This window comes from Mustelus asterias, chromosome 18 (assembly GCF_964213995.1).
Source record: "Mustelus asterias chromosome 18, sMusAst1.hap1.1, whole genome shotgun sequence".
NCBI classification, from domain to species: Eukaryota; Metazoa; Chordata; class Chondrichthyes; order Carcharhiniformes; family Triakidae; genus Mustelus; species Mustelus asterias.
The window spans coordinates 21772702-21789639 of record NC_135818.1 but is presented as its reverse complement, the minus strand read 5'-3'; the positions used below and the strand labels follow the sequence as shown (position 1 = coordinate 21789639).

The following is a 16938-nucleotide window of genomic DNA, read 5'->3' as shown; positions in this document are numbered from 1 at the left end:
TAATCTTGGCACTTGTTCCCAAATGTTAATGAGGACTTTGGGCTAGGAATGCATTTGTTCCCTACAAGTCTAGTGCCTAAGTTGTTGTCAGGTGGTCCATTCTGTTCTATAATGTTTTCTCTTGTAGTGGTTTTGATACACTAAATGGCCTACAAAGCCATTTTGGAGGGTAGTCAAATGTCAACTATGTATCTTTAGATCTGGAGTTATAGGCCAGACCAGGTAAGGATGGCTGATTTCATTCCCTAAAGTACATTAGTGAGTCAGGTGGTTTTTTGCAACAATCATCTGGTATTTCTATTTTTATTTACTTTGGGTTTTGAATTTGTGTCTCTGAATAATTAATCCAAGGCTCTAGATTACTTGTGCAGTAACAATCCTAATGCTACCAGGCCCTTCTGGGTTTGGACGTCATTTTTCATTTTCAATCTTCACATAATGTTGAAATGTTTGTTACTGTTCCTTTGAATTCACAAGCTAAATAAAATCAGCTTTTTACAAAAATAAGCTGAAAATTTGTTCCAATACACCTTTTTGTAATTTAGAATCCTCAAATATGTTTATACCAAAATAATTTTTTGGCCATTCCTCCTTATTCCTCATTTCTGACCTCCTTTTCTCTGCCCCACACCCCCCAAACTCCCTCCAACTCTTGGGCAGAATAGCCATTATGTTGAAATTTCAGCAGCAAGTAGGCATTTTGACTGCATGGAATACCAGCCCTGTCCCTATTCAATTTCAACCATTGGACTGTCATCATAGCTCACTGCTAGCATTAGCAAGAGGAGGGGCAATCGAGTTTGTATCTTGCCACCCCCTAGCACCACAGTAAGTCTGGCACACCAATATTACCAATGTGCTATGTTCTTGCTTGAAATTGAACTCCGTGTTTGGATTGAGAGTGAGGGCTTGCTGATGCATTCGCTCTAATCATCTCTTTGTAAACTGACTAAGCCCTGCAGCACCCAGGTGCATCTCTTTTAAAAATAAACAAAATTCAGAAATATTCACAGTTGCTTGACACTTGAATAAAACAGCAAGAACCAATTGGAATTCAAACTTACACTGTTTCTTTTAATTCCTATGACTAGGAGGTGAGGATCAAGTTGCAGAACACAAAGGAGGAGAGTAATAAAATTGTAGAAGAGACAGACTTGATGCGGAAAGAGCTGGAAGAATGGAGAATATCCTTAAATCAATCCAAGCAACTTTTAGATTAGGACTTTGAATGCTCTGAATCTTGCAATTAATATGAATCATTTTACACTGTATATAAATTGTATATGTTTAAAGGAGTTGCACAAAATAAATGGGAAAATAAAATGGGTCTTTCATTATTTTTTTTCTGTGCTGTTGACCAGTAAGTATCTTTTGTATACAAATGCTTTCTATTGAGCCATTTAACTAACTGAAATCACTGACAAAGGTGCTTTTGAGCAATGCCTGATGGACCCTTGACTGAAATGAACATTAGCATGTTGCTAACTACTGTGATAAGGCAACAATAATGCTGCAGAGAGGAGTTTTTGGAATTCTTGCGCAGCATTTATATGATTATATAGACAGCATAGTAACTGATCATTTAGTCTAAACTGTTGCCTGGTTGTTAATATTTGCGCAATCTGTATCACTTTCTTGCCTGAGAGCCTTATTACTATACGTGCGAGTGTTATGACTCCAACGAATTCCAGGGTGAAAATGGAAACCTTTTCATGCTTTTAGCTCACTTTAGATATTGCCTGCCCTCACCTGAAAGCTTTGTCTTACTTTCATTCTAATAAAGGTGGAGCAGTACTTTGCTAATTATACAACATGACTATGCAAACATACAAGATCCTGAGGGAGCTTGACAGGGTAGATGGTGAGATTTTTCATTTGTGGGAGAGTCTCGAGCAAGGGGACATAGCAACAAGACAAAGGGCTGGTCATTTAAAATTGAGGTGTGGAAATTTCGTCTTGCAGAGGGTGGTGAACCTCTGGAATTCTCTGCCCCAAAGCATAGTGGAGGCTGGATCATTAGAAGTATTAAAAGTTGGAGGTGGATAAATATTTGATAGATCAAGGAATAAGGAGCTGCGGAGAAATGGTACAGAAAAGGAGCTGAGCCTGGCATAGATCAGCCATGATCATATTGAATGGCGGGACAGGCTTGACGGGCCTCGTCCTATTTCTATTTCTTGTGTTCACATCAGTGGAGATATCGATGAACCAGAGGAGACTGATTTAAGGTGATTGGAAAGAGATGCCATGGGGAACAGCATTTTGTACATAGCGAGTGCCCTGCCAGAATGTGTGGTAGAAGCAGATTAAACCATTGCTTTCAAAAGAGAATTGAATCATTCTCTAAGAGAAAAAGCAGGGGGCTGGCATTTAGTGAATTGCTTTTACCAAGAACTGATATAAACATTAGAGGCTGAACAGCGTCATTCTCTGTTGCAAACATCATAAGGCTCCTCCCACTACAACTCCCCAATCTTTCAACAGCAACTCGCCAATCTTCCTGCAGAAACTCTCCAATCCTCCTTCGGCAGTGTAATGATGCACGCTACAGAATTCATCAGGAACACAAAGGGTATTTATTAATAAGGAAAAACTCTACAGAGGCCGGCTGCCCTGGAGCAGCCCACTGGCTGCCCCAGCCTCTACATGTCTTCAGACTGTCTTCTGCCTGAGAGAGGACTCTCATCCCTAGGATGATTACCCACTCTCAGTCCCAATTGGTCCTTCAAGCCAGGTGACCTTCTGCTGTGTTGCCTTAAAAGGAAATCCCTTTAACTCCTTTATACAATCTTCAATAACCAAGTTGCTCAGCCCTAAGCTCTAACTAAACATGTTGGATAATTGTAAATTGAGTCTTTGAGGTGGTTGTCTTTTTCTTGTAGAACGGTGTAATTCTGTAGTCTGAGATGCTTCCAATGGATCATCATTAACAGGAACTGCAAATAACAGGTACCACTTCTGGCACTGACAGTTCATAACTGATGTCTCTTCTTTGTGAAAGTAATGTCTATAACAGGTCAATCTTGGTGCTTAAAAGTTCAAAAACATTTCTTGATGGCAACAGTGACTGCTGGAGTGTCGCTTTACTCCTCCAGTGATCCATACCTTTATGAATGATTTGTCCCTCCATGTCTACTGGGTACGGCAGGAGTCCTGTCACACAGAGACAATAATCCCTGAGATTTAATTTGATCAGCTACTGAAGTATCATGTTATGGCACCATGTCATATTGTATACTTAATGAGTATTTTACGTGGCTCATGGCTGAGAGCTGTGTTGGTAGTGTCTCTCACGCTGCCCACACAAAATGGCTTCTTACAGCCTCCTTTATATAGTTCAAAAACACAAAAATGGCAGACTGTCAAATCATGCATTCATATCAAGTCCAGGTCTGAGGGCAGATTCCCTTTCACTGTCTTTTAGTCTTTTAAATGTAAAAGTCATTAACTTGAATAACTAATTCTTCAGGTTTGGTGAGATAGGAAAGGGTATCCACACCTCCAGGGAAGCCATTGTCAATTACTTTCTTAAGATAAAGGCAAAATATTACAGTTGATAGAATCTGAAACAAAAATAGAAAAATGCTGGAAAATTTCAATGGGGGTCTTACAGCATCTGTGGAGAGAGAATAGAGCCAACATTTCGAAGGGTCATCCAGACTCAAAACATTGGTTCTATTCTCTTCTCTCTGTAAGACCTGCTGAGATTTTTCAGCATTTTCTGTTTTTGTGTCAATTATTTTCTGTTTATCCTTGTGAAAATGAGGGCTTCAATGGCCTCTGATCTCACTGGCGAGGCCATCACATCTGGTCTCCCACTCTTTTGATGTGATTTGATTTATTGGTCACATGTATTAACATACAGTGAAAAGTATTGTTTCTTGCGCGCTACACAGACAAAGCATACCATTCATGGAGAAGGAAAGGAGAGGGTGCAGAATGTAGTGTTACAGTCATAGCTAGTGGAGACCAGCTGTGATTCTCGCAGCGTGAAGTCTGACCGGCAAGGAGTAAGTGCAAGTGAGTCCAGACGATACTGTGCTAAGCATGTCAAATTGGCTTAAGGCCATTTCTGGTTGTGAAGCCGATCCTGCTGGCAAACCAGTGCCGGGAACTCTACAGGCAGCGAGGAAACCAGAAGGCACCCCGATTTTTTTTCTTTTTTGTTCTGCACGCAATATTATCAGCTCACTGCGCTGATCGACTGGCATAGCAAGCCGATAAGGTCGAGCCCATGGTTTGTTTTACAAAATCTATATAGTCACAGCTACATGTTTGTTACACAAGGCTCAGTGAGATCCATTTCAACCATGTTGCAGATTGTCTCTTCCCAATACATCAGTGGATTGTATAGAAAATTTGTTAGTTTTATGTGCCTGTGCAATTCATTGAGGAAAAGTGGAGAAATAGCAAATCAAATGGGGCAGTCTCTTTCTTTCAAAACACATTACGTGATGATATTAGCTAGTGGTTGCTCAAAGCAATTGTCCTGAATAAAGTCAGCCAGTAAGAACCCACTAAAATAAAGAAATTGAATTCTAATTAAGCTTTTACCAAAAAAGAATTCAAACCTTTTTTGTGTTTCTGAAGTAGGTCAATATTTATCCCACAGTCAACATCACAGAAACATTATCTGATTGCTGTTTGTGGGAGTTTGCTATCTGCAATTGGCTACTGTGTTTCCTACATTACAAAAGTGATTACACTTCCAACTTTGTTGGTTGCAGAGTACTTTGAGACAACCAGTGCTCCAAAAAGAGTATATAAATGCAGGTCTATTTTCAGGCTGATGGGCCAATATTGGCAATGTTTGTGGTGATATGAGGGGTGGCATGGCGGCACAGTGGTTAGCATTGGTGCCTCACAGCGGCGAGGACACGGGTTCAATTCCAGCCTTGGGTCACTGTCTGTGTGAAGTTTGCACATTCTCCACGTGTCTGCGTGGGTTTCCTCCGAGTGCTCCGGTTTCCTTCCACGGTCCAAAGATGTGTGGGTTAGGTTGATTAGCCATGCTAAATTGCCCCTTAGTGTCAAGGGGATTAGCAGGGGTAAATATCTGGGGACAGGACCTGGGCAGGACTATTGTCGGTGGAGATTTGATGGGCCGAATGGCCTCCTTCTGCACTAGGGATTCTATGATTCTATATTAAAGGGAAGCATTGGCAGCAAGCGTGGTTCTAAATAGAGCCTTTTGCAGCACATGTGGTGATCTTAATTGGAAGATTTTTCGCAATAATACATCATTGCATAAATTATGACACGTGGCATGAAACAGTTCTGTATAAGTATCAGAAATCAAGACTTTTGTATGGAGCAGGATGTCTTTGTTACATCTCTGAAGTTGGCAGTGTAAAGGCTCCATTAATGAGGTTGCACGTTGGCCCTATTGATGGCATTTGGTTCTGCTGCAACCGAGGAAAATGTTAAATTAGACCTACCTGATCTTGCCAATTTGTCTGTTGAATCAAAAGATGTCAGCCTGTTTCTCTCACGCTGAGCCCTGAAGTTGATTAAACTTGTAATTAATGATAGAGAACACACACGAGACTCGGTGGATTCAAAATGCAAAGAGGATGGCTTGAACTGTTAACCTCTTTTCTGGGAACATGTTCAATACCTTATCTGAGCGGAGTGCGCTTTACAGATTTGGAAACAACCTTATATTCGTTTTGCATTGGATCTTTAGCCTGTATGCTGTGCCAGGGATTAACATGGCTCCATCAAGCCCCATGCCGGAATTTGAAGCAGTTTATTTTAAGAGTCACGCACTGTCTAAACATGGTCTAAGCAAGTGATTATAGATATTGGTTAATGGCAAAACCTCAATTTCAACACAAATTTTAGATTGGGGGCTGATTAATGGTTGCAGATTAATGTTGAAATCAACAAGAACTGCCATAGGTGTAGTGAGCCAACATTGAGAATCAGCTAAAGAAAGTCGTATCTGACAAAGCTAGAGTAAAAACCTTAAAAAAAAGGTCTGTTGGAAGACTATTTACAGAAAGCTGAAACCAAATTCAATGAAACAGCAATCATTTCTGGATCCAAACAACAGCAAGGAGGAAAAGAGAAAGAGGTGTATTTCACAATGTCTATAACAGATGTGGGGATTTTACATGGCCATGCTGGGAACTAGGTAAAGGGACAGTGCCTGAAAGTGCTGCTTCTCCTCTGTGAATATTTGTAAATGACAGTTGGCATTCTTCAACTGGGCAATACACAGACTGATAGCATTTCAGAACTTTATTACCAATTCATATAGTTAAAACATAAGCATTGTTAAATCATTCATGGGAAACATTTCTTTTTTGGATTTTGAATGTGGGCTTGGAGAATAGAAAAAATGTTGTTGCAAATAATTTTCTCTGGATACTAGTTTCCATTGTTCAATTTATTTAGCAGTTCTTTAATTTCTTGGCCAACCGTGGATCCTTGCGAATCTTTTCTTCCAGGGCTAGATACTTGAGTGGTGCTGTCTCTTTGTGCCTGTAAACAAGTTGAGTTGTAAATTTAATTTAAATAATTAAACTAAACTAAATAAACTGAGGGACAAAGCCAGAAAGGGGAACTGCCCAAAACAAAAACAAAACACAAATGAGACTTAATGAGTGATTAACAGGATCAATAATACAACACACTCCCTACAATGCCCAATGGGCATGGAAAGCCTCGATGGTGCCGTGGACACCGCATGCTCCCTCTCCAGGGGCACCCGGCCGTGAATGTAGCCATGGTAGATGGGCAGACAGTCAGGTCAGATGATTCCCTCAGTTGCACTCTGTCTGGACCAGTTAATTGCAAGGTTGGCCAGGCCCAGGTCAGGTTCATGAGGAGGCCCTCCGCCTTTCCTGCCCCCTCCGCACCAGATGCCCATAGATCAGGAGTGTGGGGCTGAACAACAAACAAAACTGTAATAAAAGGTTATTTAAGAAACTAAAATGGGAGTGCAGCCTAAAACACCCCATATAAACATGTTCCATGGATTCCACAAAACCGCAAAAAGGGCAGGTATCTTGGGGGTCTGTGAACTGGTGTAATCTACAGTTGTATGGAACTGCTCCGTGCAACACTCTCCACCCCAGGTCCCAGAAGGACCTCCAATGGGAACTTCCACCACCGGACAGCAACAATGTGGGTCTGGGTGAAGGTAAGGAAGTGAAAGGTGTGCAGCAGCAGCAGCAGCCCATACAGGAAACCCCTTCATGCAGTGCCAAAAGGCATGGAGGGCATTTCCCTGAGGCAGCTCAGACTGTGGGGCTCCAGCCCCTGAGGGGGATGTCAGGGCTTGGGGCCAATGTGAAATTCCATCCCAGCAGGGATGCACTCAGATGGGAGTTCACCACTCAACTGCCTTGAGACCACAAGTGATGTCGGGTCTGAGCAGAACCATTTTAGGGTCACGGATAGCATTGGTCACAAGCTGGATGCTTGCCGCCACATGATGAGCTAACTCGTGAGATGTTACCCAGCACCATTGCTGACCGTGTCACCCCGGCAGCCACAGCCCATCCCTCTGCCAGCCCCCTGAAATGGGATTGTTGGAGGAGTGGATTCCTGAGCAACAGCTCCCTGATGACAATTACTGCTCCAGATGGGGGAGAGCTGCGGCGCAAAGCGACAATGTCCCAGACTTTGAGCAGGAAGACGGGCAACGTCTACAAAAGGTAACGGAGACCCCTCAAGGAGCTGCCCGTCATAATTCAGGCTTTCACCTGGCAGAAGAAATGCATTGCCAGGGCACACCATTGAAGAGGGGGCTCAATGTAAAGGTATTGCTGCAGCGTCTGAAGACGGAAGGTCGCCACCTGGGAGTGAAGGCACACCAGTGCCTGATAACCCTCCCTAAGCGGGACACTCAGAACTTCAGCAGTGACCCAGTGCAGTCCATTGTCCCAGAAAAACTGAATGAGCGTTCTCTGGATGTTTGTGACAAAATATGAGGAAGGGGTAAACGAGTCAAGAGCTGCAGTATTAACCTCAATACTTGAAGGTGGATGGAAACCAATTAACTTAATTCTTTAATTAATTTCATTCTTAAATCATGAGTAATTGGTGAGCACAATGGCTGATCATCGTGGACAGTCAGATTCAAATCCAGTCCAAACTTATTGGATAGAAAACTCCAGCCATTAGTGATAAGAGCCCAACGTGAAATGAGTTTTGGGCAGTGCAAACCCAATTTGCAGTAGATACAGGTCCACAGTTTGTAACATGGCACAAATTAACACAAACTTGACAATCTCACGTAAGCATAATTGGTGTGGGAAATGCAGGTGTAACGATAACAACATGCACTTATATAATAGTTTCAATGGTTCCACCAGGGCCACTGAGCTCCTGATCTCATTACAGCCTTAGTCTAGACATGGACAAAAGCGATAAAATCAAGAAGTGAGATGAGAGTGAGTACTCTTGATATCAAGGCAGCTTTTGACCGAGTATGGCATCAAGGAGCCCAAGCAAAACTGGAATAAATGGGTATCAGGAGGCAAACTCTCCATTGGTTGGAATCATATGTGACACAAAGGAAATTGGTTGTGGTTGCAGGAAATCAATCATTCTAGTCCCAGGATGTTTTTTTAAAATTCATTTTACGGGATGTGGGTGTCGCTGGCTGGCCAGCATTTATTGCCCATCCCTAGTTGCTCTTCAGAAGATGGTAGTGATCTGCCTTCTTGAACTGCTGTGGCACCCACAGGGCTGTTAGGGATCTTGACCCAGCAACAGTGAAAGAACAACCAAATATTTCCAAGTTAGGATAATGAGTCATTTGGAGGGGAACCCCCAGGTTGCAGTACTCCCAGGTATCTGCTGCTCTTGTCCTTGTAGATGGTAGTGGTTGTGGGTTTGGAAGGTGCTGCCTAAGGAACATTGGTGAGTCCCTGCAGTGCATCTTGTAGATGGTACACATGGCTGCCAATGTTCATCAATGGTGGAGGGATTGAATGTTTGTGGAAGGGGTAGCAATCAAGCTGGGCTGCTTTGTCCTGGATGGTGTTGAGCTTCTTTAGTATTGTTGGAGCTGCACTCATCCAGGCAAGTGGGGAGTATTCCATCACACTCCTTACTTGTACCTTGTAGATGAAGACAGGCTTTGAGGAGTCAGGAGGTGAGTTACTCCCTGCACAATTCCCAGCCTCTGACCTGCTCCTGTATTTATATGGCTGGTTCAGTTCAGTTTCTGGTAAGCGTTTACCCCCAGTTTGTGGGAGATTCAGTGCCATTGAATCTCTCTTGCTGGAGATGGTCATTGCCTGGCACTTTACCTAAACTGGCTAACATGTGACTCCAGATCCACAGCGTTGACTCTTAAATGCCCTCAGGATGGGCAATAAATGTTGGACCAGCAGCGATGCCCATATCCCAAAACAATATGAATAGTTGAGGCCCTAACACAGATCCTTGGGGGATACTACCAGTCACATCCTGCAAATTTGTGTACCTATCTATTATCCCTACTTTCTATTGCCTGACTCTCAACCAATTTCCCAGCCATGTCAGTAATTTGCCCTCAGTTCTGTGGACTTCTACCTTAGCTAACAGTCTGTGGGACTTTATCAAAGGCTTTCTGGAAGTCCATATAAACAACACCTATAGACAATCCCCTGTCCACTACCTCAGTCACCTCTTCAAAAAATTCAATGAGATTTATTAGGTATGACCTACCTATCATGAATCCATGCTGGCTCTCTCTGACTAACTGAAAATTTTCGAGGCGTTCAGTTACCCTATCCTTGATTATAGACTCCAATAATTTCCCCACCACAGTTGTTAGACTAATTGGTCTGTAATTCCCTGGGCATCCTCTCTAGCCTTTCTCAAAAAGCGGAGGGATGTGAGCAATTTTCCAATCCAGAGGGAAGACTCCTGAATCTGGGAAACTCTGGAAGATTATAGTTAGGGCATCTACTATGTGCTCTACTTCCTTTAACATCCTCCGATGGAAACAGTCAGGTCCTGGGGATTTGTCATTCTTTAATTCCATTAATTTCCTCATTATCAATGTTTCAATTACATTAATTTTATTTAAACCCTGTCCCCGAACCACTGTTGATTTCCTTGAGACTTCCGGTAAGCTATTCTCCTTTTCTACTGAGGCGAAGTAATTATTCAACATGTCTGCCATTTTCCCATAGTCATTGACAATATCCCCACTTAAGGTCTTTAGGGGACTGACATTGCTCCTGACCACCCGCTTTCCCTTCATGTAACTATAACATTTCTTCTTATTGATATTTATGTTCCTTGTACGTTTCCTTTCATATTCCCTTTTGGTAGCTCTTATAAACTGCTTTGTGACCCTTTATTGTCATTGCATCTTTCTCATTTGGCAGGATCTGTGCTGTTTTTTGCATTTTTGTAAGCCCATTCTTTTAGTTTTATGCTGTCCCTTATCTCTTTTGTTGTCCAGAGCTGTTTTTTCTGTGAAATTGTGCTTTTCCTTCTCAGGGATATAAACTGGTTCTGTGGCTCACGGTAAAGGCTCCAGTCAAATAGATGCAAATCAGACAGGTTTCCATGCTGGTCATCTAGTGGGATGAGACTCGGATTATGTACCGAACATGGTTAACTAGCCTCCTAATGCTCACTGAAGGAAATTGTGAAGAGATGTTGGTATCAGTGCAATTCTATCCCAGCAAGTTAGCAGCATCAGAAGAGGTGAAATGAGAATCCTTACTTGTTGAGGCGCATTTCAAAGATGTGAATGCGGAACATAGCCTCGGAGCAGTAGGCTAAGTAGGCCTGTTCATCTTCCTTGGTCATAGCTATCTGGTTCTGCTGGTACCATTGCTGCTTACTCTGCAGCTCCTGGGCCTCCTGGAAAGAAAGAGCACAGAACTAAGCAGCCGTTTTGAGCATAGCAGTTAATGGGAAGAGAAATCTAGGTAGTCTCCACATTGGGCAGAATTTCCCCAAAAATAGGCAGAGTGGCACAGTGGGTGGGAAAGTCAGCAAAAGCAGTCACTCTGCCAGCAACTTTGGTTTTAAAAGATCGGGGCACCCTTTGATACAAGCAATTAAACAGAGAAACCACCCCACCAAACATCCCTTTCAACATCTCTATCCTCAACATCTCTGCCCACAACAATCCCACCGCCATGGAACATCACCCCACATGGAACTCCCACAGAACCCCCGCTCATGGAACACTGGCATGAACAGCCAAAACGTTCCTGCCAACATCTCAGGTCGTAATGACTATTTCAGCATTTCCAATGTTTCCAGTTCTTATTTCAGATCTCCTGCATCTGCAGTATTTTGCATTCGTACAGATTTTGGAGAGTTGTGGATTAGATCGCAGGGATAGGAAGGGGTTGGACTATGGAGGGATTTGAAAACATATATAGAACTTTAAAATTGAGCCAATTGTTAGCCAGTATAGATCAGCGAGCACAGGGATTTGCGCAAGTGAGGGCACAGGGAGCAGAATTTTGAATGATCTCCAGTTCACAGAGGATGAAATGAGGGAGAGCAGACAGGAGTGTCAATAGGTTTGGAATAGTCAAGTCTATACTAAATGAACTTCAGCAGCAGAAGAGTTGAGGCAAGGCTGCGATTGGGCATTGCAGAGGTGGGAATAGGCAGTCTGAGTGTTAGTGTGTAAATGCAATCAGAAACACATCTCGGAGATGGATATGAGATTAAAGCTATGAAGAGACTGGATGTCAGATAAGCAGTTGGGTAACCTAGCAACAGTGGAGGAGTTGACAGAGATGGTGGTAAGGTAGAACTTGGCTAAATCCCTGGTCTTGGCCAGCTTGGGGTGAATGCCTGCGATATTAATCGATTGGCTACAGTTTTTGGCTGCAAAGTAGTGCGCTGTTTGGGAGAAAAATCAAATTAAATGAAAAAAGCCTGACACTGCTGATCTTTTGCAATAAGGAGCTTCACAGTCGGTTTCAGCTCCTTTGTTGGTACTACAACATTCAAAAGTGCTAATATCAATGCAAGTCATTGTTCTAGTCATTACAAGGGGCTCTGAGGCTATTGGCATTTCTTTAACTGATTGCCAGATTCATATGACTCTCTCCCTCCACTTACCGCCATACTTTATCAGATGTTACCTAAATGGAAGTTCAGTGGAGTTCCCTTTCACTTCCTGATCACCAGCAAAACAAAGTAAGGGAATCCCATTTGGAATCAGAGCTGCTGCAGCTTCCAAGCAGCAAGTGAAAGCCCTTGGACTATCATGATTGAAAGGGCACCACAGTAGTAAGGGCGGAACAGTGGCACAGTGGTTAACACTGCTGCCTCCACAGCGTCAGGGATCTGGTTCAATTCTGGCCTTGGGTCACTGTCTGTGTGGAATCTGCACGTTCTCCCCGTGTCTGCGTGGGTTTCCTCCGGGTGCTCCTGTTTCCTCCCACAGTCCGAAGATGTGCAGGTTAGGTGGATCGGCCATACGAAATTAACACTTCGTGTCCTAAGGTATGTAGGTTATGGGGATTAGCAGGGTAAATATGTGGGGTTACAGGGATAGGGCCTGGGTAAGATACTCCGTTGGAGAGTCGATGCAGACTCGATGGGCCGAATAGTCTCCTTCTGCACTGTAGGGCTTCTATGATTCTATGAAATCAGTGCTGACTGTGTGAGAATATGCAGCTGTGGGTCTGCAGACAAGCCTGATGGACCTTGATGGGCTTCAAGTAAACATTATGTGGGCGAGAGTGAATAACGTTGTGTGTGGAAGGATGTCCAATACCTTCTCAAAGCGGCTTTGGATGAGATTGGCTTTATCAATCAACCTCTGCTTCATGTCCGTCAGGCAGTCATTCCTGAGTGTCATGGCTACTTTCTTTGTAATTCTCCTGGGCTGTCCAAGCCGGGCAAGGAAAGGTGCAAGGTAATCAAGCTCCTCTTCGGCACACCGCATTCGTTGTTCCTCCTCTAACCGCATCTGAGGAATAAAATGTTTGCATAGTGTAAATGGAAGGCATAATTAGAAAAGAATGGGTAATAGTTTCCAGCTTCACTGCCTAGGCAGCTCACAGTGCACAAACATGTCGTTGGAGAACTCGTCCCATTTCTACTGGCATTGAAAACAATGCAATGGATTCTACAAAGGTCAGAGCATTGCCAAGGTGGTGATGTTGACAATTATCCACTGTATCTTATAACTGTGGTTAATACCAATCAATATTGTGCCCCTGGCGTCAACTTTCCTTCAACTGTGCCAGGGGAAGCGCCAAGGTGTGGAGCTTGAGTGGGGATGGAACCTGAGTGGGGGTGGGGCTATGACAAAGGGAGAAAACTAGGAGGGAGCTCTGCAGGGTGGGGGGGGGGGGAGAGGGGGGAGGCAAGGGGGTAGCTCTGCATGGAGGATGCAAGGGAGAAAGCAACACTGGAGTCTTATGTGGGGGGAGTTTTGCAGAAGGGGGTTGATAGATAGACAGGGTATACAACAAAGAGAACAAAAGAACAGTACAGCACAGGAAACAGGCCCTTCGGCCCTCCAAACCTGCGCCGCTCCTTGGTCCAACTAGACCAATCGTTTGTATCCCTCCATTCCCAGGCTGCTCATGTGACTATCCAGGTAAGTCTTAAACGATGTCAGCGTGCCTGCCTCCACCACCCTACTTGGCAGCGCATTCCAGGCCCCCACCACCCTCTGTGTAAAAAACGTCCCTCTGATATCTGAGTTATACTTCGCCCCTCTCAGCTTGAGCCCGTGACCCCTCGTGATCGTCACCTCCGACCTGGGAAAAAGCTTCCCACCGTTCACCCTATCTATACCCTTCATAATCTTGTACACCTCTATTAGATCTCCCCTCATTCTCCGTCTTTCCAAGGAGAACAACCCCAGTCTACCCATCTCTCCTCATTGCTAAGACCCTCCATACCAGGCAACATCCTGGTAAACCTTCTCTGCACTCTCTCTAACGCCTCCATGTCCTTCTGGTAGTGCGGCGACCAGAACTGGACGCAGTACTCCAAATGTGGCCTAACCAGCGTTCTATACAGCTGCATCATCAGACTCTAGCTTTTATACTCTATACCCTGTCCTATAAAGGCAAGCATACCATATGCCTTCTTCACCACCTTCTCCACCTGTGTTGCCACCTTCAAGGATTTGTGGACTTGCACACCTAGGTCCCTCTGTGTTTCTATACTCCTGATGACTCTGCCATTTATTGTATAACTCCTCCCTACATTATTTCTTCCAAAATGCATCACTTCGCATTTATCCGGATTAAACTCCATCTGCCACCTCTCCGCCCAATTTTCCAGCCTATCTATATCCTGCTGTATTGCCCGACAATGCTCTTCGCTATCCGCAAGTCCAGCCATCTTCGTGTCATCCGCAAACTTGCTGATTACACCAGTTACACCTTCTTCCAAATCATTTATATATATCACAAATAGCAGAGGTCCCAGTACAGAGCCCTGCGGAACACCACTGGTCACAGAAGGGAAGGGAATTGATCGGTGGGGGGTATGCGGGGGGCGGGGGGGGGGGGGGGCGTGGAGATCAGCAAAGGGAGTCAGGATGAGATTGGTGGGGGGGGGGAGTTGACTGCCACAGGAAGTGATAGGCAGGGTGGGGGTGGGTGGGGGGGAGACCAGCAAAGGGGGGGCCACAGAGGGGGTCGTGATGGGGGATTCATCGGGAGGGTCCCGATGCTCTGATGCGGGCAACTTGTGTTGTCATGGCGGGGGGTTACACTGCCGCTGATGATGGGAGTGGGGATGGTGGTGTCTTTGGGGGGGTGGCAGGAAGTCTCCCAGTTCACTGGGAGATCGGAGTGCCTGTGCAATGGCGCCCTGAGCAGTCTGCATCGGGCTTCACCAGCGAGCTTAAGCTCTGCCCCCCCAAAAAAACTGGTGAGAATCGCACTTCTGTCCAAAATAGTGACAGAGTGTCATAAGATTGCATTTTCAAACTCGCCCAAAAAACAGGTCCGAAACTTTCCCGTTTTCTTGCTTGTTGACACTTGCAATTTTTTTCATAAGATTGTGCCCACAATGTCTCGCACTGACCCATTCGGAATGGAATAGCTGGTTGAGGCAGTGACTGCTACTGGTGCCTGTGGAACCACTCCTCTCGCATGAGAAGAGAAAATCAAATTAGGGAGCAACTCCGATATAATATACAACCCACTTTTATAATGAACAGATGATTGGGGAAAAATTAAAATTTAAATATTTAGCAACTGTCTTCAATGGAATTGCAAATGGATGGATCATTTAGAAGATCCATTTCATATGTAAAGCACCAGAGTGCACTGACAACATGTGAATTACAGCATCACTGAGAGTTTTAAATGTAAAACAACATGAATCAAATGAAATAAATTTAATGTTTAATGCCCAATAAGTAGAGTACAGCAATCAGAGCACCGGTCCAAATCAACACCTGACAATTCACCCTTTCCATAAACAGTTCTGAAGGAAGTGTTAGCTGTTTATGAAGCCATGAATAAAACATGATTCCAGGATATTGGGAATTAATTGTAAATCGACTCCCAGTAGAATCCCATCACCCACTAGAATCATCACACTCAAGGTCATGATTAAAAAGAACACTCTCCACAGAGCTACCTTCCTTCCACAGCAATTATGGTGGAGAGCTGAAGCTGTAACCATAGGAACTCACTCCCCATGGAGCTATGTTACATTGCATAATCACATTGCTGCCTCTCCCTGATCTTAACACTGTTGAAAAGCTCATGGAATGCTCTGTAATTTCTAGTATTCTGTTGTGCAACAATTCTCCAATTGTCACCACAACAAGGGAATATTGGACTCCATTCGGGCTATGCCATGATTAGCCGTCAACACACCAATGGGATCATGCAACATGAATTAGGGCATCACTTTCTCAAATGTGAAGTGTCACTAAGGAATCAAGACATTCCCCATTCAGTTGTCACCAGGGCAGCCAGGTCATTGGGTCTTAATCAAGACACGCATACTCAATTGTCACCATAGTAACTGGAAATATTAGCCCATAATCAGAGCATCCCATGCTGAATTGTCACCAAAGCAACTGGAAAATTAACTATGCTAATGAGATATCCCATGCTCAGCATTTGTTGAATCATTTTTCTAATCTACACTTATAACAGTCACTAGAGCAGTGACGCTCTGACGCTTTAATCTGGATTTTAAATATTTCCTTTAGAGGATGTTGCTTATTCTAATAATTTGCACGACCCTGTCTACTTAAAGTCAAGGCAAAATATAGTACAAAGTACCCTCATTTCACACAGGACAGAACCTCTCCTGTCTGTCACACGGAGCCACATGTTGCCATAACTCACTCCTGCTTGCCTTGTTTGTAAGTATAGAACCACTTCCACTCAACACTATCATCCTATATTTTCTGGACCTCATTTTCAATCCTTAAGTAGTTACGTAGCACTTAAAAATTGGATTCTATATGGCCCAATTTAGCTGCTTTTAAAGGACCTTTTGTCACACCAGGGAATACAGAGGAGATTACTACATTATAAATAAGGGAATATATTCCTTTCACTATAGAGATTATAGAGATAAGATCTTAGGAAGAGCAAAGATAGGAAACAAAGGTAGAATGTTAGTCGACATAAAGTACCCCCCTGCCCTGCCACTTCTCACTCCTCCCCCATCGCATTATTGACCAATAAACTGTTCAATGATCTAAAGGTCATAAAACGCCCAATGAAAAGAAAATGATATATATAACAGTTACAAAGAATATTTCTTAGAGGACCTTTAATTAACTATCTTCAAACAATTTAATGGGAACAGACATTAAGCTGTGCTTACATTCCCATGAATGTTTTTTTTAATGTGTTTACGATGTAGAGACTTCCATGTAATCTTAGGATCAATGTTTTGAAACAATAAAGTTAATTGTCTCTTTAAATCTATTATTAAAAGGGAATTATCTTGGATATTTCCCTTGGCACTTGGTCATCTGAACTGAATGTAGAATCCATGGTGAGGCCTGACTAG

The 16938-nt window shown here is 43.6% G+C and overlaps 2 protein-coding genes across 2 annotated transcripts in view; one reads left to right on the top strand and one right to left on the bottom strand.

Moving 5' to 3' along the window:
- Positions 1 to 1314, top strand: part of knstrn (kinetochore localized astrin (SPAG5) binding protein) — a 32835-nt gene extending 31521 nt beyond the window's left edge. Inside the window, exon 9 of the mRNA XM_078233169.1 lies at positions 1092 to 1314. Within this exon, the coding sequence (XP_078089295.1) occupies positions 1092 to 1220 (129 nt within the window). The 3' untranslated portion in view covers positions 1221 to 1314. The remainder of the gene's footprint in view (positions 1 to 1091) is intronic.
- A 5081-nt stretch (positions 1315 to 6395) lies between these two features.
- The window catches only part of ccdc135 (coiled-coil domain containing 135), a 75604-nt gene continuing 65061 nt past the window's right edge, over positions 6396 to 16938 (bottom strand). The window contains exons 15-17 of the mRNA XM_078233242.1: positions 12704 to 12898; positions 10679 to 10818; positions 6396 to 6486 (exon numbers count right to left, since the gene is read on the bottom strand). Of these exons, the coding sequence (XP_078089368.1) occupies positions 6396 to 6486; positions 10679 to 10818; positions 12704 to 12898 (426 nt within the window). The remainder of the gene's footprint in view (positions 6487 to 10678; positions 10819 to 12703; positions 12899 to 16938) is intronic.